Below are 21,568 nucleotides of genomic sequence, written 5' to 3'. Positions count from 1 at the left end.
AGGAGTAAGCAAGGAGTGAGCGAGTAAGTGAGTAAAAAAGGGTGGGAGGGAGGAAGCAATCGAGCGAGCGTAATTAGATAAATATGTTGCTAGGTAGCTAGGTAGCTAAGTAGCAGTAAGTATGCAAGTAGGTATGTATGTTGGTCTGTATGTATGTAGGTAGGTATGTAGGTATGTATGTATGTATGTATGTATGTATGTATGTATGTATGTATGTATGTATGTATAATTAAACTTTACATTTTTTTATTCAAAATTGCAGAAGACGTTTGATTAATGTAAACGAAAGATAGAGAAAATCAAATTGCAATTATTATTATTTTTAAAGTGAAAAGTCAAATAGCGCGCGCCCAGCGCACGCGTGTGATGTTCTAGTACATATAAGAAGAGAATGGCATTATAAATAGAGTAATAAAATAATTCATGTACTTATTAATTTCGTACATATGTTAATCTATTTTTTACAGTGGATACATCATTGAAAAACGTGATCTTACGCATGGTGGTGGTTGGGTACCAGCGGTTACACATGTTAATCCCAAGTATAATCATGCGACTGTACCAAGATTACTCGAGGGAACTACGTATGAATTTCGCGTGTGTGCGGAAAATCTTCAGGGTCGCTCCGAGCCATTGACCACTGATCGATCTGTTGTTGCCAAGAACCAATTCGGTGAATATTTTTTATTAATAATAATATTTTTTATTAATAATAATATTTACTGTCTTCACCCTAATCTCTAATGTTAAAACGTACATATATATGTTTAAAAAATAAAAGATTTCGAATTATTATAAGTTTATTAGATATTTAAATATTTTTAGAGATTACTTTTAAGAATTAAAAATAGTTTCTGACTTTTTATATTTAATTACAAAAATATTAATATCTTAATATATTAAATTTTGAACATATATGTAATATAATACAAATGTAAATAATAATTTTATAGATGCGGAAATTTACATTTGTTTAAACGTTAACTCTTTATTGATTTGTTACATTCTGTTTTAATTATTTAGTGGTTCCTGGACAACCTGGCAAACCAGAATGCGTGGACGCTGACAAAGATCATATCAAAATCAAATGGACTCCGCCTATTAGCAACGGCGGCTCCAAGATCATTGGCTACGACGTGGAACGACGCGATCGCGCTACGGGTCGCTGGATAAAGCAGAATAAAGAACCCATCAGATATCCTGAATATTACGATGATCATGTAACTGAGGGTCATCAGTACGAGTATCGTGTATCAGCTATAAATGCCGCAGGCGCTGGAAAACCGAGCGAGACCTCGTCTGTATTTACGGCTAAACCTATGAAAGAGAAACCGAAACTTAATCTGGACGCTTTAATTGGACGCAAGATCAAGGTCCGCGCTGGAGAACCGATCAACGTCAATATACCATTGTCCGGTGCACCCACGCCGAAAATTGAATGGACCAAGGATGGGAAATCACTAATGGAAACTCTTCGCCTATCTGTAAGTTTAATTTGACTAGTATTTATAAATTTAATTAATCTATTAAATATATTTTTAATTGTTATGAAGAATTTTTCTGTGAGTATTTTATTTTACAATACTTTTGTTATATTTAACAATGTATAAATTATATTTTATTCTTTACTTTTTTTTAGAAACCTTTCAACTCTTTAGTCTTTTATACAGTTTAAATCATTATTTTTTTCTTTTCTATATGCATATTTTTATATGTTTAGACTGAGACCAAGAGCGATCGAACGCAGCTACTCATTGAAAAATCCGTGCGAGATGATGGTGGCATGTACACCGTGACCGCAACAAACGAGCATGGAAAGGATTCGGCCGACATCGAAGTGATAGTTGTCGACAAGCCTGGACCACCTCAAGGTCCTCTGCAATATACCGGCACGACACAGGAATCTGTTGGGCTGTCCTGGAATCCACCAGTGGACAATGGCGGATCCGACATCACAAACTATATTGTTGAGGTTTCGGATTATGGTTCTGACAATTGGCGACAAGTACCTGGATACGTTCCCAGGACGAGCTTCACGGCGAAGGGTTTATCTGAAGGCAAAAAGTACGTCTTCAGGGTCCGCGCTGAGAACATGTACGGCGTGTCGGAGCCCTTAGAGGGTAAACCTGTAATTGCCAAGAGTCCGTATGATCCGCCAGATGCACCAAGCCAGCCTGAGGTTCTCGGTTACACTCCCAACAGCTGCAGCCTAGCATGGAATCCGCCTATTAATACAGGAGGAAAACCTATTACTGGTAAATTATTGCAATAAATTAATTTATGATTATCTATTTTTTTTTAGGAGGCAAAGATTAATATTTTATTATCTAATACTATGTTATATTAAATTTAAAGAGCTTTCTCGTTATTGTTAAAACTTAATTTTTAAAATCTTCTTGGAAATATTGCGCTGAAAAAATTTATGTTGTACATAGTACACGTTACACGTTATTTTCATTATTTTTTTCAGGTTATTACGTGGAAAGGCGCGAGCGTGGTGGCGAATGGTTGAAAGTCAATAACTATCCCACCCCGAACACAACGTTCACTGTACAAGATCTTCACGAGGGTTCACGATATGAATTTAGAGTCATCGCTGTCAACGAGGCTGGACCTGGTAAACCCAGCAAGCCCACTGAACCGATCACAGCCGGACATCAGCGCCGTAAGTATATTATTTTAATCAATTATATTAGTCTGTTACTATGAATGCAATTTCAATTACAAATAATTTCTTTTAAAAATGCTATAATTTGAACATTTTATATTTTAATTTTAATTTTTAATTCTTATTACAATTATTACAATAATATTAATTTTAATTTCTAATTTTATTTTTAATTATTAATTATTAGTGAATCATTAGTTTTAGTTACATTGTTATATTTTTCTATAATATTTAATTGTATTGTCATTATCATTGTAGTACGCCCTGACGCACCGGAGCCGCCTAAGGCGGACAGAATTACCAAGGATTCGGTGACCCTAAGTTGGCGACCACCGCGAAGCGACGGTGGTTCGAAGATTCGAGGATACATCATTCAGAAGAAGGCTAAGGGTGATGATGATTGGTCAGATGTAAACGGCGCGCCCATACCTAGCAATGTATACACTGTACCGAAGTTGAAAGAAGGTGAGGAGTATCTCTTCAGGGTGTTTGCGGTAAATGACGTAGGTAGCAGCGATCCGAGTCGACCCAGCAATCCGATTGTCATCGAAGAACAACCTAACAAACCAGTCATGGATCTCGGTGGAGTTCGCGACATTACGGTTCGCGCCGGCGAAGATTTCTCTATTCACGTGCCTTACATCGGCTTTCCCCAACCAACCGCCACATGGTTCGCAAACGACGTCGTTAAAGATGATACCGATCCACGTGTACATCAACAACTGGCCAGTGATTATGCCAGGTTTGTGTTTAATGTTTAATCGTTTTTTAATTATTAAAAAAATAACAGTTATAAACAGGTAATCAATAACGAGAATATATAATTTATTACGATAAAGTCGCATGACATTATATTTATTAATATTTTATTATAGTTTGGTGGTGAAGAATGCAAAACGTTCGGATGGTGGGCAGTACAGACTCCAGCTGCGTAACTCATCTGGTTTTGATACGGCTACCATTAATGTTAAAGTCTTGGATCGTCCTAGCCCGCCTGAGAATCTTCGCGCGGACGAGTTTGGTGGCGACGCCCTCACGCTCTTCTGGAATCCGCCCAAGGATAACGGTGGTGCCGATATCACTAACTACGTGATTGAGAAGAAAGAACCGAAGGCCGCCACGTGGTCCAAAGTAAGAAATAAATAAAAATTATTATCACGAAATCTAGATTAAATAAACGAAAGAAATCATTAAAAATTAGTATAGAAATTAATTTTGATCTAAATTTAATATCAGATGTTCTAAATTTGTAGGTGAGCAGCTACGTTACGACACCATTTGTGCGAGTCAGGAATCTGACGGTTGGTCAAGTCTATGAATTCCGGGTAATGGCTGAGAATCAGTACGGTACGTCGGATCCAGCGACAACAATCGATCCGATCAAAGCGCGACATCCATTCGATCCGCCAGGTGCTCCTGGCACACCTCGTGGTGTAGAGACCACCGAAGACAGCATCACTATTACTTGGACCAAACCTCGTCACGACGGTGGTTCGCCGATCCTCGGCTACGTCGTCGAAAAACGTCTCCTAAACGAGGACAAATGGGTGAAGGCAACTCCGGCTCTGGTGCACGATACTACTTATAAGTGAGCGACTTATTGTGCTACAATGTATTTTCCAAAAGTTTCTAACTTTAGTAAAGATGTTTTAATAATTTTTTTTTATTTTACAGAGTTACTGGACTGATCGAAAATCACGATTACGAATTCCGTGTAGCTGCAGAAAATGCCGCCGGTCGAGGTCCATGGAGCTCTAACTCTGATATTATTCGCGCCAGCGCTGCACCATGTAAATATATCTCATTAAAAATTTTATTCTATAAAAAAGTCAAAAAAAAATAGTTTTCAATTAATACGTACTAAATTTTTTTATTGTATCTAAAGAATATTAATTAATAACATAATTAAGCACATAAAAACATATAAAATTTAAAAGTGTTAAGAGTTTATAAAAGTTTATTTAACTTTATAAATTATTTTTTTTCTAATTTGATATTTTTAATTAGCTTACATATCATAAATATGTTAAAATATAAATTTACTCAAGAAAAATATTTTTAGATTTTTTCTTTAATAATATTTTTTATTGTCATTAATTTTTCATAAATTGATGAGATGTGATTCAACGTGTTAATCGTTTTGTTATAGTCCCACCAAAGATCACGAGCGACCTCAGTATTCGCGACATGACTGTGATTGCTGGAGAACCATTTACTATTACGGTGCCATACACGGCCAATCCCAAACCAAAACCAAATTGGTCTATTAACGGCGAGGAGGTTCTTACTGATGAAAGAATCAAGTTCGAGACGACTGATGTGGCTTCACAGTTTATTAATAAGAAGGCAAAGAGATCGGATACTGGCGCATACACGATATATCTTACGAACACCGTTGGCACAGACTCCGCCTCATGCAAGGTCCTCGTAGTCGGTAAATTTCTCACTTTGTACATTAATTATTAATCTCCAAGTCATCATTTTATTTAAAACTGCACCTTAAATTTAAATTCCAAATACAATCGTATTTAGAAAATAACAAAATACTAACTTTAAGAAAATTTTTTAAACTTTGATTTTTACAAATATAAATGATGTGTATTATATGATAATTTCTTTCTTAGACAAACCATCGCCACCTCTGGCGCCTTTGGACATCTCCGATATTACTCCAGAAACGTGCACGTTGACGTGGAAACCACCCTTTGACGATGGTGGTTCGCCAATCACGAATTACATCGTCGAGAAACTGGATCCGGCCGGTGTAAGTTTTTGGTTAAAAAGTTCTAAATAATAAAGAAGATAACGTAATTTTTTCTCACGACATAAAATGTTATATCAAATAGATATTTTTATTTCTCTTTTGGATTTGTTGTAGTTCTGGGTGAAACTCAGCAGTTTTGTAAGAAGCACGCATTACGACGTGATCGGTCTGGAACCGAATCGCACTTACAACTTCCGTGTTAGAGCGGAGAATCAATATGGCATATCCGACCCGTTACAAGCTGACGAACCGATAACGGCCAAGTTTCCGTTCACGGTGCCAGATCCGCCCGGACAACCTCGAGTCATCGACTGGGATACCTCAAATGCTACGGTGGTCTGGACAAGACCATTGTCCGACGGTGGCTCTCGCATTCAGGTATGTGAAATAAGGATGGACGCGGCATAAAAACCTTTCCTTTTCTCTCTCTTTTTATAATTGGGAAAATTTTATTTTTAATTTATGTAGTTTTTTTAGATTGATTCTCTTATATACTATGATAACTTCATGAGAGACTGTCATCAAGAAGTTAGCAAAAGATAATTTGTATAGACGGTTAATTATATAATTTTTATTGCAATTTATTTCCAAAAAATAAAAAAGCTAAATAGCGCGCGTATGTAATAATTTTCTAGTTAATATAAAATATTAATTGCAGGGCTACAAAATCGAGTTCCGCGATCCCACTGAGGACAAACAATGGCGCGTAGCGAACGATTATCTTTTCAAAGACACTACATACGTGTGCTACGGCCTGATGAGCGGCCATGAGTACGAGTTCAGGATTCGCGCGAAGAATGCAGCCGGCTTCAGCAAGCCGAGCCCGCCATCCGCGCCGTTCAGGCTCAAGAGCAAATTCAATGTACCATCACCACCTGGCACGCCACAAGTCATCAAGGTCGGCAAAAACTACGTTGATCTACGATGGGAACCGCCCGTGTCTGACGGAGGCAGCAGGATTACCGGCTACGTGATCGAGAAGCGCGAGGTGGGCAGTGCGATGTGGTCCAAGTGCAACGAGTATAACGTCGTCGACACCGAGTACACGGTCATGCACCTAATCGAGCGGGGTGATTACGAGTTCAGAATCTTTGCGATAAATGCGGCCGGCAGATCCGAGCCGAGCTCATGCACTACCCCAGTGAAAATTTGCGAGGTCGAGGGTGGCGAGAAACCAGAGTTTATTAGAAACCTGCCAATTAGTCAGATTATACCACTCGGCAAGACCCTCGTCCTCGAATGCGAGGCCACGGGTAAACCTTTGCCAACCGCCAGGTTAGCAAAAATGACATTTATTTAATATTCACTAATTTTATTGCTTTTTATTATTACGTAAGACTCATTATTCAAATTCTTTGTTATTAAAAATTTAATCTGACATTATAATAATTTTAACTTGTTTAGGTGGTTGAAGAACGGCCGCGAGATCACCTTAGGCGGTCGCTTCCGCACCGAGACGATAAACGGCATCTATAGGCTGGTGATATCCGAGGTGTGGGACGCAGACGACGGTGATTATAGTTGTCAAATCTCGAATCCGCTCGGTATTGCCACAACTACCTGCAGATTAAAGATCGGCACACCACCGCGCATCGAACGCATGCCAGGCGATCTCTATTTGCCGGAGGGCGACAATACAAAGATTAAAATCTACTATAGCGGCGATCAGCCAATGGAGGTGACTCTAAAGAAGGATGGTCGCCAAATCGTAGAGACTACGCATATCAAATACACCGTGTTCGACGAGTACCTCATTATCTTTATTAAAGACATCCAGAAAGATGATGCTGGCACTTACGATCTGTCTATCAAGAATGATAGTGGTAGCGTCAGCGCGTCCTTTAATGTATATATTACTGGATTACCTGGACCACCAACTGGACCGCTTGACGTTTCCGACATTGACAAGCACACATGTACCTTGTCTTGGCATCCACCTAAGTACGACGGCGGTCTTCGGGTCACTCATTACGTTGTGGAACGTCGTGACATTAGCCACACGCACTGGATCATCGTGTCATCTTTCTGCAAAGATACTACCTTTGTCGTACAGGGTCTCACCGAGGGTCAGGAATATCTCTTCCGAGTGATGGCCGCCAATGATAATGGCATGGGTCCACCATTGGAGGGCACTAATCCGATTAAGGCCAAGGCGCCGTTCGATCCACCAGGACCGCCCGGTACGCCTAAAGTTATCGAAGTAGGTGGCGATTTTGTCAATCTTTCATGGGAGAAACCGGAAACGGACGGTGGAGCCAAGATTCAGGGTTACTGGATCGATAAGAGGGAGGTTGGCAGTCAAGCATGGCAACGTGTAAACGTCAGCATCTGCCTACCGACGCAAATCAATATCAGCAACTTGATTGAAGGAAGGCAGTACGAGTTCCGAGTATTTGCTCAAAACGTCGCAGGACTTAGTCCCGAATCGAAGGCTTCGACCTCCGTGAAGATTGTCGATCCACAAGCGGCGAAGGCTCCAGAGATCATTCAACCTCTGCACAAGGTTTGTATTTCTTTTTATTTTAATTGTAAGCAAATATTATAACATTTAAAATAAATTATAAAAATGCAATTTACGAAAAGTGTAATTAACTTCCTTTTTCCATCAGGTGAATTGCGTCCAGAATCATAACGCTCACTTCCAATGTAACATCATCGGCACGCCGAAGCCAAACATTACGTGGTTCAAAGGCGCTCGCGAGATCGTGAGCGGTTGTCGCTACAACATTTACTCCGAGGGCGATACTCACAATCTCATCATTCACGACGTATTCGGCGAGGATGCCGACGAGTATTTCTGTCGCGCGGCGAATAAGTGTGGCGTGAAATCCACCAAAGGTGAACTCTTCATCAAGACACCGCCGAAACTCAACGTGCCGCCGCGTTTCCGCGACACCGCCTTCTTTGACAAAGGTGTAAATGTCGTCATCAAGATACCATTTACTGGTTACCCGAAGCCGAAGATTACGTGGGTGCGCGAGGGCGAGGTGATTGAGTCCGGCGGGCATTATTCTGTTGAGGTAAAAGAGCGACACGCCGTATTGACAATACGTGACGGCAGTCGCATGGACTCTGGTCCGTACCGTATCTCCGCCGAGAATGATCTCGGCCAGGATACGGCCATCATCAAGATCCAGATCAGCGATCGTCCAGATCCGCCTAGATTCCCTCAGGTAGATAACATCAGCCATGACTCGCTAGCGGTCACTTGGAAGCCGCCAGTTTGGGACGGCGGCAGCAACATCACCAACTACGTGGTGGAAAAACGCGAGCATCCGATGAGTAGTTGGATTCGTGCCGGCAACACCCGTTTCTGCACGCTTGCAGTGACTGGTCTTAGCCCCGGACATCAGTATGATTTCCGGGTATGTGCGGAGAATATTTACGGTCGTTCCGATCCAAGTGAAGCGACGCCGCTGATCACTACAAAGGGCGTGATCAAGCGCGAGTTCAAGAAGAAAGAGTACGAGATAGACGCAAGCGGCAAGAAGATACGCGGCCGCGAGGACGAAAAGCCGCACGATTACGACCAGTTTGTGTTTGACGTGTACAGCAAGTACGTGCCGCAGCCGGTTGAGATCAAGCACACGTCAGTCTACGACAAGTACGACATCCTGGAAGAGATCGGTACGGGCGCATTTGGCGTGGTGCATCGCTGCCGTGAGAGAACCACCGGTAACATATTCGCTGCCAAATTCATCCCGGTGTCACACGTAATGGAGAAGGAGTTAATCAGGAAAGAGATCGACATTATGAATCAGCTGCATCATCCCAAATTGATCAACCTGCACGACGCCTTTGAGGATGATGACGAAATGGTGCTGATTTTTGAGTTGTAAGTATCTACTTCAGACAAAAGAATCATTGACTATTAAATTTGATGAAAAATTATGACGTTCGCGTTATCCTTGATCTCGATCATTTGTCTCGTTAGCCTGTCTGGCGGTGAACTGTTCGAGAGGATTACGGCCGAGGGCTATACCATGTCCGAGGCGGAAGTCATCAATTACATGAGGCAAATCTGCGAAGGCGTCAAACATATGCACGAGAAGAACATTATTCATCTAGGTAAGACATTATTTTAATAACAATTTTCTTACAACATATATAAAATTGTTATAGATTCTTCAATTTAAATTTTAATTAAATTTTATTTTAGGAAGTTAAGCATATATTTAAAAAGAAATTATTTTATAAAGTTAACAATAAATTTTGGAAATTTATTAATTGTTGATCAATTTAGTATCTAATAAAATCAGCAAATCTGTAGCAAATTAAAATGCTTTGTTAAAAACTTATTAAATAAATCATTATATTTTTAATTGCGAGTGCTACTTTATAAGTGTTATAATAACAGTTAATTTGTTAAATGTATTATCTTAATGTCTAATGTATGATTGTTTTCAGATATCAAACCCGAGAATATCATGTGCCAAACTCGCAACAGCACAAATGTAAAACTGATCGATTTCGGTTTGGCTACTAAACTTGATCCGAATGAAGTAGTAAAGATCAGTACGGGCACAGCCGAGTTTGCCGCCCCCGAGATTGTCGAACGTGAACCAGTCGGTTTTTACACCGATATGTGGGCCTGCGGTGTACTCGCTTATGTTCTGTAAGTAAACTTTTTATCAAATATTGTGTATATATTTCGCGTTTCTTGAAATATGTTCTTTATTGCGCTATTAGTTTTAATTATGATAGATAACTGCAACAAACATATTTAATTTCTTTTAAGACAATTATTGCCCAACTTTGAAATTATCGGAAAACTTTGAAATTAAATATTCGATGCATTTGAATGTATATACAATATCATATTTATGATAAATAAAATTTTATTAAGAAAAAGAGAAATTTATCGATTAGTTTGCATCATTTGCATAGATTGAGTGGCCTTTCGCCGTTCGCCGGTGACAATGACATCGAGACCTTGAAAAATGTGAAGGCATGCGACTGGGACTTCGACGAGGAGGCATTCCGCGACGTTTCCGAGGAGGGAAAAGATTTCATCAGGCGGCTACTTGTCAAAAACAAAGAGTACGTTTTACTATTCTCTTCACAGAATTTTATTTTCTTCTTTCTGTCATTCTATGTTATTATTACGTTTACATTACTGTATTCTTATTCTTCAGGAAGCGCATGACTGCGCACGAGTGCCTCCTTCACCCATGGTTGACCGGCGACCATAGCAAGTGGACCAATCCAATCGCTAACAGTCGTTACCTCAGCATTAGAGATAGATTGCGTGCCAAGTATGAGAATTGGGACAAGTATGTTCTTCCCATCGGCCGCTTAGCCGAATACTCGTCGCTTAGGAAACTTTTAATCGACAAATACAGAATTTATGATTCTTGCTTCGGTGAGTAGAAAATTAATATTAATTAATATTAAATACATAATATTAATTTTTGTAAAGATATAGAGATACCGTCTATCTCGGAGAATGCGAAGACATTCTAAATAATTTACATTTTAATCAATTGCATTAAAAAACTTTTTTTAAAGATATGTATTTCAATTAAATATTAATAAGATTAATATTTCTAATATCTAAAATATAAAATATAAAGCATCAAATATTTAAAATAAATAAAATAATTAAAATTGCTAATATGTAATTCTTAAATTAATTGTCTACAGATCGTCGACAGGCAGCACCTAGATTCGTCATTAAACCACAAAGCGCATTTGCATACGAAGGACAGAGTGTGAAGTTCACTTGTCGTGTGATTGCGATCGCAGCACCGACCCTGTCTTGGTCACACAATAATCAGGAACTACGACAATCCGTCAAATTCATGAAGAGATATCACGGTGACGATTACACCTTTATTATTAACAGAGTCAAGTTGGAAGACAGAGGAGAATATATTATACGCGCGGAGAATCATTATGGCTATCGTGAGGAAATCGTATTCCTTAATGTACAACGTAAGTATTTTATATATCCTCCGCAATTACATAATTAAAAAAAAAAGTTCAACACGAAGCCTGATATTTCTAACTTCTTTTAACAGTTTTAAATATTTACAATTTAAATTACATATTTATATGCAAATTTAAATTTAAGAGAAGTTATTATTTTAAACAATTTTAGATATGCATAATTTAGCTTTTTTTTAATACTATATTCTAATTATGTTTAAGTTGTTTGATAAATATAACCCTTGGGAAAAGGCTTGAATTACTTTAGATAAATTTTTTACATACCTTAAATTACCTAAAAATTACCTAAAATTTTTTTCAATAAATTTTTAGATTTATAAGGTAATTTTGAAAACTTTAATTTCATTTAAAGTAAATTTTCCTAAGGGAATCGACCAACATTTTAATTTTTACTCTCTTTACATTTATAAATCTAAAATAAAAAAGTTTTGTATGTATAATCTTTTCACTTCTTTGCACTTTTAGCACTGCCGAGAGAAATTCCAAAGTATAGACCCGAGCTACATCCTGTACGCAGACGAGAACCGCTTGGCTACAACGTTTGGCTGGAGACAATCGAATCAGCGCCAAGCTTTACGTTCCTATTACGACCACGTGTTATTCAAATCAGACAGACCTGTAAGCTGCTTTGCTGTCTGAGCGGCAATCCACAGCCCACTGTGAAATGGTACAAGGACAGGGAAGAATTGTCTAAATATAATTATCCTATGAGCAACGCCGATGGTGTCGTCACGATGGAGATTGTAGACTGCAAGCCGGAAGACAGTGGCAAATATCGTTGCGTGGCTACAAATAAGCATGGCAAAGACGAGACCAGCTGTGTAGTCATTGTAGAAGGTAAAAAGTAAATTAGTTATTGAGTATTGAGCAAAAAAATTAAATTAAAAAATGAAAAATTATTTCATTGAATGCAATAATATTAAATGAGATAATTATTTTTAGAATTAAAGAAATATATAATTAATTTTAAAATAAATTTCTTAGATCGATAATATTATCTGTGTAATTTATATTGATTTAGATTTTATTAAGAGAACAGATCTCATTGAACGTTTGTTTGTAGGCACTGGAGAAACGGAGGAGCAAGTAAAATTAGTGCACGACCTCCTACATTCCGGAGGTAGAGCTGTTTAAGAGTGTACCTTGTTTGCCATCCTCTTCCTTTGTTATGAAAAGCAATGTTTTATTATAAAATAGACATTTTGTCTTTATGTTTATCCATTTGTCAAGCTTTTCTATTAATGTACTTTTCATAAATGTTATGTGAAATCATATATAGCTATCATTCTAGCTGTATATACTAACTAAATATTTCAAAATCTTTTTATACTACTATAATAGAGACAACTTATTATATAATTACTCTTTTTATATTCTGCATATGCATTTTATATTAAATTAGCTTTTTTCCGTTTATTTTTTTATTTTTTTTATAACTTGCTTTTTGCAATAAAAACCATATAAATTTTATGACAAGATTACATGATTATATACAAATATATGTCATTTCTTAACGAATGAGTTTGGTTTAAGATCGAAAGTTCATTGAGCAACCATTGAAACCGGCACCGCCACCGATCGTGACAGTTCATAAGTCTAGCGGTTATAGCGGCTATAGTTCCACAACGCAAGGCCAATCAAGTTCTACTTCTTCATACAATAACAAATACAATTCCACTTCCTCGTCGTATAAGGTACAAAAAGAATGATATAAAATATTTATCAATTAAATTATAGGAATCATTATTACTGATACATTTTCGGATACAATTTTAGGACAGCTCCAGTGTTAAAATAAACGAGTCATCTGATAAACGAAGCGTAAAGAAATACGGCTCAAAGCTCGATTCCACCGGCAGTCCATCTCGATCTAGAAGCACTACGAAAGAACTTATCCGTAAGTATATCGCTTTAATATACTATATCTCGAATAATTACACTATTCAGTGTAAAATATTTAGAGTCAAAATATTTAATAATAATTGAATAAGTGAGATTAAACTGATATATGAATTAATCAAGAAGAAAAAAGACGAATGTTTAATAATATTTTTTCAGTTCTATAAACTGCGTGTCGATACAGGTTGTCATATTTGAAAATGCAATCATAAACTAAAGCTAGAAATAATATTTCAAATTAAATTAATTATCAATTTTAATAATAATTTACAAGCGAAGACTCTAAAAAATTCATTGTGAAAAATATTACACCGTAATATTTAATCTTGTATAAATGTTGAAGAGCCCTCGGACGATTCGATGAGACCACCGCAGTTCACTCAAAAGCTAAAGAATCTAACGGTCAACGATGGCGAACATCTGGAACTTACGGTCAAAGTCGACGGCGATCCCGAGCCGCAAATTACTTGGAGTAAAGATGGCAAGGTAGACGAACAAGTTCGCGAAATACGTTCGCTAAAATTAAAATCTATTTAAATTAATGTACAGAATTATGATACGATTTAATGAGCGTATAAAAAAATAGTTATAATTCTTTCTAAGAATATGCATTTAAATTAAAACAAAGCAAAAGGAACTTTTCTATTAGTAATTATTATGTGTGCAATAAAATTTTTTGTAGTTGCTGAGTTCTTCAGAAATTGTCGATCTTAAATATAAGAACGGAGTGGCCTCGCTCACGATTAACGAAGTATTCCCCGAAGACGAAGGCGAATACGCGTGTCTCGCGACTAACAGCATTGGCAGTGACACGACATCTTGCAAGCTGACTGTAAAACGTAAGATCTTTATACAACTGTTAAATTAAAGATATTAGTTAAATATAATGTAATCTGATTTAAGGGAAAATTTAATTTAAACTTTTACTTTGTTATTTTTTTATCTTCTTGTATATATTATCTTCTTGTATTTTATTAGAAGATAAATATAGAAGGATTCGACGCTTAGTCTAGTTTATCTTTTTAGCCGTGGAGAACGCCGCTAGAAAGAAGCAGAGCGATGACAAATCACCGAAGATCGTCGACCACCTAATGAGCAAGTACGTGAAAGACGGTGAGGCTGTGACGCTCAGCTGTCGAATAATCGGTGCGAAGAAGTTTGATGTGGTGTGGCTGCACAACAATAAGGAGATCAAGCCTAGCAAGGACTTCCAGTACACTAGCGAGGCTAACATCTACAAGCTAAACATCGCCGAGATATTCCCTGAGGACTCCGGCACTTACACGTGCGAAGCTTTCAACGACGCAGGAGAGAGCTACTCGTCGTGCACGTTAAGCGTACTCGGTAAGAAATCGTCAAACGTCAATATCAATCGTTTGACAGAAGAATCCACATTCGACGGTAACGAGAGATAGCGGTTTAATTTTCATCCGCTTTATATTTTTTCCAGCTCCAAACGAAGAGCCGAAAAGCCCAGCGTTCGCGACATTCCCACAGTCTGCAACAGTGACTGAAGGCGAGTCGGTTACTTTCACGTGCAAGACTGATACCGCGCCTTTGAAAGGTAACAATAGCAATTTGTCAAGTAAATAAGTGGTAATAATTCAGGAATAATTGAAGTAAGTTGCTCACCCTTTTTTTTACGCTCCTTTAAGCAACGACTAAACTAGCTATTGCTAATAACGTTACGAATTTTCCAGTGACTTGGTTGAAGGATGGCAAGGCGATCTCCGAGACGAGCAGCAGATACCACTTCAGCTCAGACGGCAGCACGTCCTTTGAGTTTGGCATTAAGACGTGCACGGCCAGCGACGTCGGTCAATATTTGGCGCGTGCGATCGGTCAGAAAGGCGAGACCAACTCGGCGTTCGCCCTTAATGTTGTCAATCCCGGCGAGCTGTGAAATCGATATTGATACTGGGTTATACGTCGAATTATCATCGCGGTTGACAACCGAATCGGAGCACCTCTAATACATTCTTCGTGGAAGAACGCATTTCTAAATCGTTTAATCGCGAATATCAAAGGGCACGCGTACGCTTCGATGAATCTGTTTGTTACGAATGCGTTTTCCAGGAAGAGTGTACCTCTTCCGGTCTCGCACGCATTCGACTTTGCGGATGCTGTAATCATCTCTGGGCGATTGTTACCGCGTCTTTCATACACTCTGGCCTTTCTGCTTTTGCAAAATTTAACCGAAATTCACGCGATGCGAGGGAAGAGTTGAGGGGCAGCGAACATTTTTAGAGTATATGACGTCCTTCTGTATAGAAAGCAAGAGAGAATTGGAAGACTAACTTTTCTCTCTTTCTCTCGTATTCTATAAATGTAAATTATTCTGGAACGCTGTATTTTCTTCCTGTGTGTTTGTCATGATGTCGCATAATCCGCGGAACGCTGTTACGACGAGAATCCGAATTCGCTGCGAGAATCTGGACACAAGCATTACGGATAGCACGCGCAAATGCTACGCTAAAATATTCGGCTTTGCTGTATTACACGACTCGGCACACACTCGAGTACGCAACTACTTAACGGGCACATCGTGGTAGCATCTAAAAAAGAAAAGAGAAAAAGGAAAATGAGCATCCCGTAGGCTGTAAACGTCCGCAAACACGATTTTCCCGGTGAGAATGCCAGCATCCTCGAACATCTGAACATACGTTTTTAATATCATCATCCAAAACTCTAACCGGGGAAATCTCTTAATGGCGTTAGAATGAGCATGCAAGTATTGTTATGTGATTCTATCGCGATGTCCCCTATTATTCCATATTAATGGTACGCACTGTCGTGTTTTACTTGTTTGAAGACTGCTTCCATCAGAAAATTTACGATAAAATAAAACGTATAATTAAAAAATGAATCTGTTATGATTACACCGTGTTCTACTAACATACAGTGTAAGTATAGTTTTTATAAAATTTCCTACACTTGTGTTAGCAGATATTGATACAGATGTAAACGAATTTCTTAATGAGAAAAGAACTATGCAAACTAAAGATTGCAACTGCAACAAAAAAGCCTTTTTTTAAGTTTAGTTTGAGCTCTGTGTGATATCATTGAAGAAAAACAGGTAATATTTAAAAAAATGTTTTATATAAAAATTATATACATACATACAACAAATATTTACATATAGCGATATAAAGCTTATACAACTATTAAGTATATTGAGATTTGTAATAATCCAGATAGCAATGTGTTTGTCTTGTTGCTGGCATGTTTTTCGTAATCATATATTGCTTAACATTGTAGTAATCAAGTCTGCATTTACTGATAAATTCATGCCTTCATCACATGATAATTTTGAATTGTAACATGCCGGAAATTTTCAAATTATTATCAAAATTAAAATTTGTACTGTGTCGTCATAATTTCTAGAGTTATGTATAATTACACAATACTATTACATTGCTAATAACGCAAAATTAATGTTATCGTGGTGTTACATTGCTAGCAATAAACACACACACACACACACACACACACACACACACACACACACACACACACACACACACACACACACACACACACACACACACACACACACACACACACACACACACACAATCTTTCTCTTCTTTTTTCCCCCTTTTTTCATAAATGTGTTAAATAACGAAATAATTAATAATATTTATATAAATCAAATATGATCCAAATTTGTTGTATGCAGATGAGCTGGATGAATTAACTTGAGACAAGGAGGATTAACAAAGCAATACGAAGGATTAAAATAATATTTGATGAAGGAATGAAGCTTCTTTTGATTTCGCAAGGGAAAGATTAGAGACTGAATATGTAACATTTCAGGTTTAGTTTTAAAACTTGGACATATTAATGCTATATCTTTACGTAATGGGTGTACTGTCAGGGGATGTACAGAGTTTGATTTAAAAGAGGTGTAAAAGATGGTAAATAACGTTTCGCATATTGCATGTATGTTATAGCAATTGCAATTAATTTTATAACAAATGGAGAACGTATGACAATGTGGATTATGTGGTACAACAGGACAGTTTTCTTTGTTGTATATCTCCGTGACAATTCTTAAAATCAAATTATGTCCATTATCAGAATCATCAATATCTGCAACATATAATTTGATTTTAAATCTTTCATATATTTTCTATGTAGTGCATAATTGTAATATTTACCAATGTAACATGGAATAGTCCTAAACAACAGATTGTTTAATGATCGAGATGTATACTCAAGATCTATTCTTTCCCAACGATTCGTGTCGGGAAAATAAATATGAAGAACATTTTTATGCCGATATATTATTACGTCTTCAAAAACAAAATATTCAGGAACACTGACAAATTCCAAAGGTATATCCGTACATCTCACTGACCATCGACCTGTATCATCAAAATAATAATAATGTTCAAAACACTCACAGAATCCAAAGATAGTTTTGCATCCAGTATCCATATACCACGTCTATGAATTGTATAATAATTTCATTTACCAGTATATATATTGTAGATATCAACAGTTCTCAGTTTTTGTCGATACCGTCCCACACCACCCATGAGCACTAATTTGTTTTTAAATAACACAGTAATCATATTCCTTCTGCTAACTGGCATACTAAAATATTTGTAAAAAATATTTTACCACGTAGTATTACAAGTATTATTCTTATTACTCACTTAAGCATTAAAATATTTACTTTGTTTCGAGATGCCATTTCTTAGATATGAGAGAATAACGCCACACATTTGTATTAAATTTGCCTGAACCAATACCATATTCTCCACCACAAATGTATAAATCGTGTCCTTAAAAAACATATGAAATAATAACACAATATTTTTTTAGACAAGACAAAAAAAACAGACTACATACTTCTGGCAGCAATCTGCATTCCTGTTAAAATATTTTTACCAACACTATGTATAGTGATATCTTCGGGATATTTGAATGAGGTAAGTTCAAATAAATCTTTATCATCCCAGCAAAGAATAAACTGCTTACTGTTAATATTATTATCGTTTTCAGAAGATATAATACTATATAAAATTTTTTCTTTCTTATTCTTTAAGATATCTAATGGAATTGTAAAATCCTACAAAAAAACTGACTTTATACATTTACATATATATATAATTATAATAGGTGTATTATTTTAAACCATATATACTTTATTTTTAGTTTTGTTTTCAAAGATAATATGCTTACATTATGATGGTTCATCCATTCTTGTGCAATATGATGTAAATAAAACTCTGTGGATCTTACATTAATGTTCCCAATTAACTTCAAAAAATTTTCTCTCGACAGTTCATAAATTGAATTAAGTGACAGTTCATCAAAACGATCTAAGCAAATCGAGAAGGAAAGATCTCGTAGCATATTAATATTCAATTCTTGTGCTAGTAACCAAATTTTAATTACATATCTTGGTGACATGTAATGTTTGTCAAGCTTGTTAGTTATAATTTCTATTAAGTTATCTACTGCAAATAGAACGCTTAAGTTCAACAGGTTCACAACACGATCAAATTTTTTAGTATCGTAACTTGTTAATGTATCACCATGTATCCAATCAATGAAATCCTACAAAATTATTTCATTATTTCCAACACAATTAAAACAATTTATATGTATTTATATTTTATCGAGGTATAAAGATGTCACAAAATTGGATCAGGTTTCAATTTTCAACCGTTATTTGACCCACACCTTCACAATCAACTAACCTGCAGTGATATTAAAGAAATATCAAAGTTAATAATGTGTTCCGTCTGAAGATGATCTCGATAGTTCGCAGATAGAAGTGCAGCAAAATACTGGCTCTTGTCGGTCAGTTTTTGCTTTTCAACTTCGAATCGTTTTCCTTTGAGAACCAGTGTTACAGTTTCCTCACTCTTATTTTCCATTCTAAAAGCACGCAATGTGATAGATATACAATTAAAAATAGATTGAAACAAAAAAATTAGCACTACTTACTTTAATTCATGTGTTTTAGACTAATCTTGCAGCAACAACATCGGCGACTGTTCCTTGACGCCTTTCTGATTACTATGTAGAATTCAGGTAAGGCTGAGTAAAGTCAATGGCACACGATGCGATTTTTCGTCCTACATGCCAGTGATGTATTAATTATTACCACGCTGCGCGTGCTAATATATGATAATTTTTTAACAGTTTATTAGTTTGCATACACTAGCATTAAGAATCGCTAAATTTATTGTTGACTTAAAAGTTTGAACAATTGATTCGTCATGTATGTTTCAGGCCAATAAAATGTTTTAATTTTTACTTGGTTTTTTTTTTGCTTTTACATGAATGGAATCCTTTCCTTTCTAAAAAAAGGCATGGCATCGATACTCGCATCTCTCGAAGTATTGTTGTCGCTTTTCCGCGATGCCGATTAAACGTGTGTGAAGTTAGCATCTCAAAGTTTAGCATCTCATAAAAATACTGCAGAATTACTTGCATCCAGCATAGTTCTACAGTTCTTGATAGATATCAACAATAGTTCCGTTGAACTATCTATTTTAATTAAAATTTTATAAATGAGATGCTAACTTCCAAAATCACATAATAGCATCTCACCGTATTTCGAATATACGACCACAGAGAAGACTAAATCTATAGAGTCCTATCATTTAGAAACGTTCTATCAATAGTTCTGATGATTAAATTAATGAAAAAATAATTTTTTGTTACAAAACATACGTATATATGCGTGTACGTCTGCGCACGTGGATTTGGTGTAACTGGCATCTCAGATAGACAAAATTAATTAATTAAAAAATTTTAAAAGTATTTTTCAACAACTATCTAGACGGGAAACTTATATTTATAGGTCTAGACATGAGATACTGGTTGAATATTGATAGTTCTGTTTTTTTTAACGCAGTTTCCATATAGATACGGACGCGTACAATAGTTTTTAAAAAAGGTATGGTGTTATAATTAATAAAAACATTTTTTAAAAAATTATTTTGCCCGGAAAACTTGAGTTTTGAAGGCTGGACGTGAAGAGCTAATTGAATATCAACAGATTTATTTATTTTAACGCAGTTTTCATATAGTTCCGGACGCGTACAATAATTTTGTAAAGAATTCCAGTGATATAATTAATTAAAACATTTTTTAAACGATTATTTTGCCGAAAAACATGACTTTTGAGGGCTGAAAGGTGAGATGCTGTTCAAATATCGACAGTTCTATTTATTTTAACGCAATTCATATATTGTTCCGAACGCGTAAAATAAGTTTCTAAAGAGTTCCGGTAATATAATTAATTAAAACATTTTTTAAACAATTATTTTGCCCGAAAAACTTGAATATCTAAGGCTACACGTCAAGTGCTAATCGAATATCGACAGATCTATTTATTTGAACGTAATTCTCATATAGTTCGGGACGCGTACAATATGTTTCTATAAAGTTCAAGTGATATAATTAATTAAAACATTTTTTAAACAATTATTTTGCCCGAAAAACTTGAATTTCTAAGGCTACACGTCAAGTGCTAATCGAATATCGACAGATCTATTTATTTGAACGCAGTTTTCATATCGTTCGGGACGCGTACAATATGTTTCTATAGAGTTTAGGTGTTATAATTAATTAAAACATTTTTTAAACAATTATTTTGCCCGAAAAACTTGAATTTTGAGGTCTAGACGTGTAGTGCTAATCGAATATCGACAGGTTAATATATTTTATTGCAGTTTTCATATAGTTTCGGACGCGTACAATAATTTTCTGTTGAGATAAGGTGTTATAATTAATTAAAACATTTTTTAAACAATTATTTTGTCCAAAAAACTTGAATTTCTAAGGCTACACGTCAAGTGCTAATCGAATATCGACAGATCTATTTATTTGAACGCAGTTTTCATATCGTTCGGGACGCGTACAAAATGTTTCTATAGAGTTTAGGTGTTATAATTAATTAAAACATTTTTTAAACAATTATTTTTCCCCAAAAACTTGAATTTCTAAGGCTACACGTCAAGTGCTAATTGAATATCGACAGATCTATTTATTTTAACGCAATTCTCATATAGTTCGGGACGCGTACAATACGTTTCTATAAAGTTCAGGTGATATAATTAATTAGAACATTTTTTAAACAATTATTTTTCCCAAAAAACTTGAATTTCTAAGGCTACACGTCAAGTGCTAATCGAATATCGACAGATCTATTTATTTGAACGCAGTTTTCATATCGTTCGGGACGCGTACAATATGTTTCTATAGAGTTTAGGTGTTATAATTAATTAAAACATTTTTTAAACAATTATTTTGCCCGAAAAACT

At 36.2% G+C, this 21,568-nt stretch overlaps 2 protein-coding genes across 24 annotated transcripts in view; one reads left to right on the top strand and one right to left on the bottom strand.

Moving 5' to 3' along the window:
• The window catches only part of LOC105834791 (twitchin), a 95,585-nt gene extending 79,443 nt beyond the window's left edge, over positions 1-16,142 (top strand). For 15 of the 23 annotated variants that reach the window (XM_028190021.2, XM_028190022.2, XM_028190026.2 and 12 more), the window contains 28 exons: positions 468-673; positions 1,024-1,484; positions 1,721-2,255; positions 2,471-2,665; positions 2,927-3,410; positions 3,544-3,799; positions 3,922-4,256; positions 4,343-4,458; positions 4,818-5,102; positions 5,293-5,432; positions 5,547-5,810; positions 6,091-6,707; positions 6,837-7,935; positions 8,042-9,267; positions 9,367-9,500; positions 9,840-10,047; positions 10,320-10,472; positions 10,568-10,794; positions 11,076-11,366; positions 11,847-12,218; positions 12,445-12,501; positions 12,915-13,075; positions 13,158-13,278; positions 13,624-13,766; positions 13,963-14,119; positions 14,307-14,624; positions 14,731-14,844; positions 14,981-15,183. In XM_028190021.2, the coding sequence (XP_028045822.1) occupies positions 468-673; positions 1,024-1,484; positions 1,721-2,255; positions 2,471-2,665; positions 2,927-3,410; positions 3,544-3,799; positions 3,922-4,256; positions 4,343-4,458; positions 4,818-5,102; positions 5,293-5,432; positions 5,547-5,810; positions 6,091-6,707; positions 6,837-7,935; positions 8,042-9,267; positions 9,367-9,500; positions 9,840-10,047; positions 10,320-10,472; positions 10,568-10,794; positions 11,076-11,366; positions 11,847-12,218; positions 12,445-12,501; positions 12,915-13,075; positions 13,158-13,278; positions 13,624-13,766; positions 13,963-14,119; positions 14,307-14,624; positions 14,731-14,844; positions 14,981-15,183 (8,878 nt within the window). Of the gene's footprint in view, positions 1-467; positions 674-1,023; positions 1,485-1,720; positions 2,256-2,470; positions 2,666-2,926; positions 3,411-3,543; positions 3,800-3,921; positions 4,257-4,342; positions 4,459-4,817; positions 5,103-5,292; positions 5,433-5,546; positions 5,811-6,090; positions 6,708-6,836; positions 7,936-8,041; positions 9,268-9,366; positions 9,501-9,839; positions 10,048-10,319; positions 10,473-10,567; positions 10,795-11,075; positions 11,367-11,846; positions 12,219-12,444; positions 12,502-12,914; positions 13,076-13,157; positions 13,279-13,623; positions 13,767-13,962; positions 14,120-14,306; positions 14,625-14,730; positions 14,845-14,980 lie in introns of all 23 variants that reach the window. The other 8 variants (XM_012677520.3, XM_012677516.3, XM_036290826.1 and 5 more) reach the window with 1 other exon arrangement.
• Positions 16,143-16,357: 215 nt separating this feature from the next.
• LOC105834793 lies at positions 16,358-19,351 on the bottom strand. The gene is made up of 8 exons (XM_012677544.3): positions 19,242-19,351; positions 18,992-19,172; positions 18,471-18,848; positions 18,138-18,357; positions 17,962-18,070; positions 17,758-17,879; positions 17,441-17,647; positions 16,358-17,372 (listed from the first exon to the last, which is right to left on the bottom strand). Exons 2-8 carry the CDS (start codon positions 19,169-19,171, stop codon positions 16,930-16,932), a joined length of 1,659 nt encoding a protein of 552 aa, XP_012532998.1. The 5' UTR covers position 19,172; positions 19,242-19,351; the 3' UTR covers positions 16,358-16,929.
• Between the last annotated feature and the right edge of the window lie 2,217 nt (positions 19,352-21,568).

The sequence above is a fragment of the Monomorium pharaonis genome, chromosome 8 (assembly GCF_013373865.1).
Source record: "Monomorium pharaonis isolate MP-MQ-018 chromosome 8, ASM1337386v2, whole genome shotgun sequence".
Lineage (NCBI taxonomy): Eukaryota > Metazoa > Arthropoda > Insecta > Hymenoptera > Formicidae > Monomorium > Monomorium pharaonis.
Note: the sequence above shows the minus strand (reverse complement) of the source record. Positions and strands in the feature narration are given on the sequence as shown.

Coding starts and splice junctions, on each gene's coding strand:
- LOC105834793 (XM_012677544.3), bottom strand. CDS start 19,171: ATGGAAAATAAGAGTGAGGAAACTGTAACACTGGTTCTCAAAGGAAAA. Junction 18,849..18,991: donor TTTCTTTAATATCACTGCAG/GTTAGTTGATTG, acceptor ATAATTTTGTAG/GATTTCATTGATTGGATACA. Junction 17,648..17,757: donor TATCTACAATATATATACTG/GTAAATGAAATT, acceptor TTGATGATACAG/GTCGATGGTCAGTGAGATGT.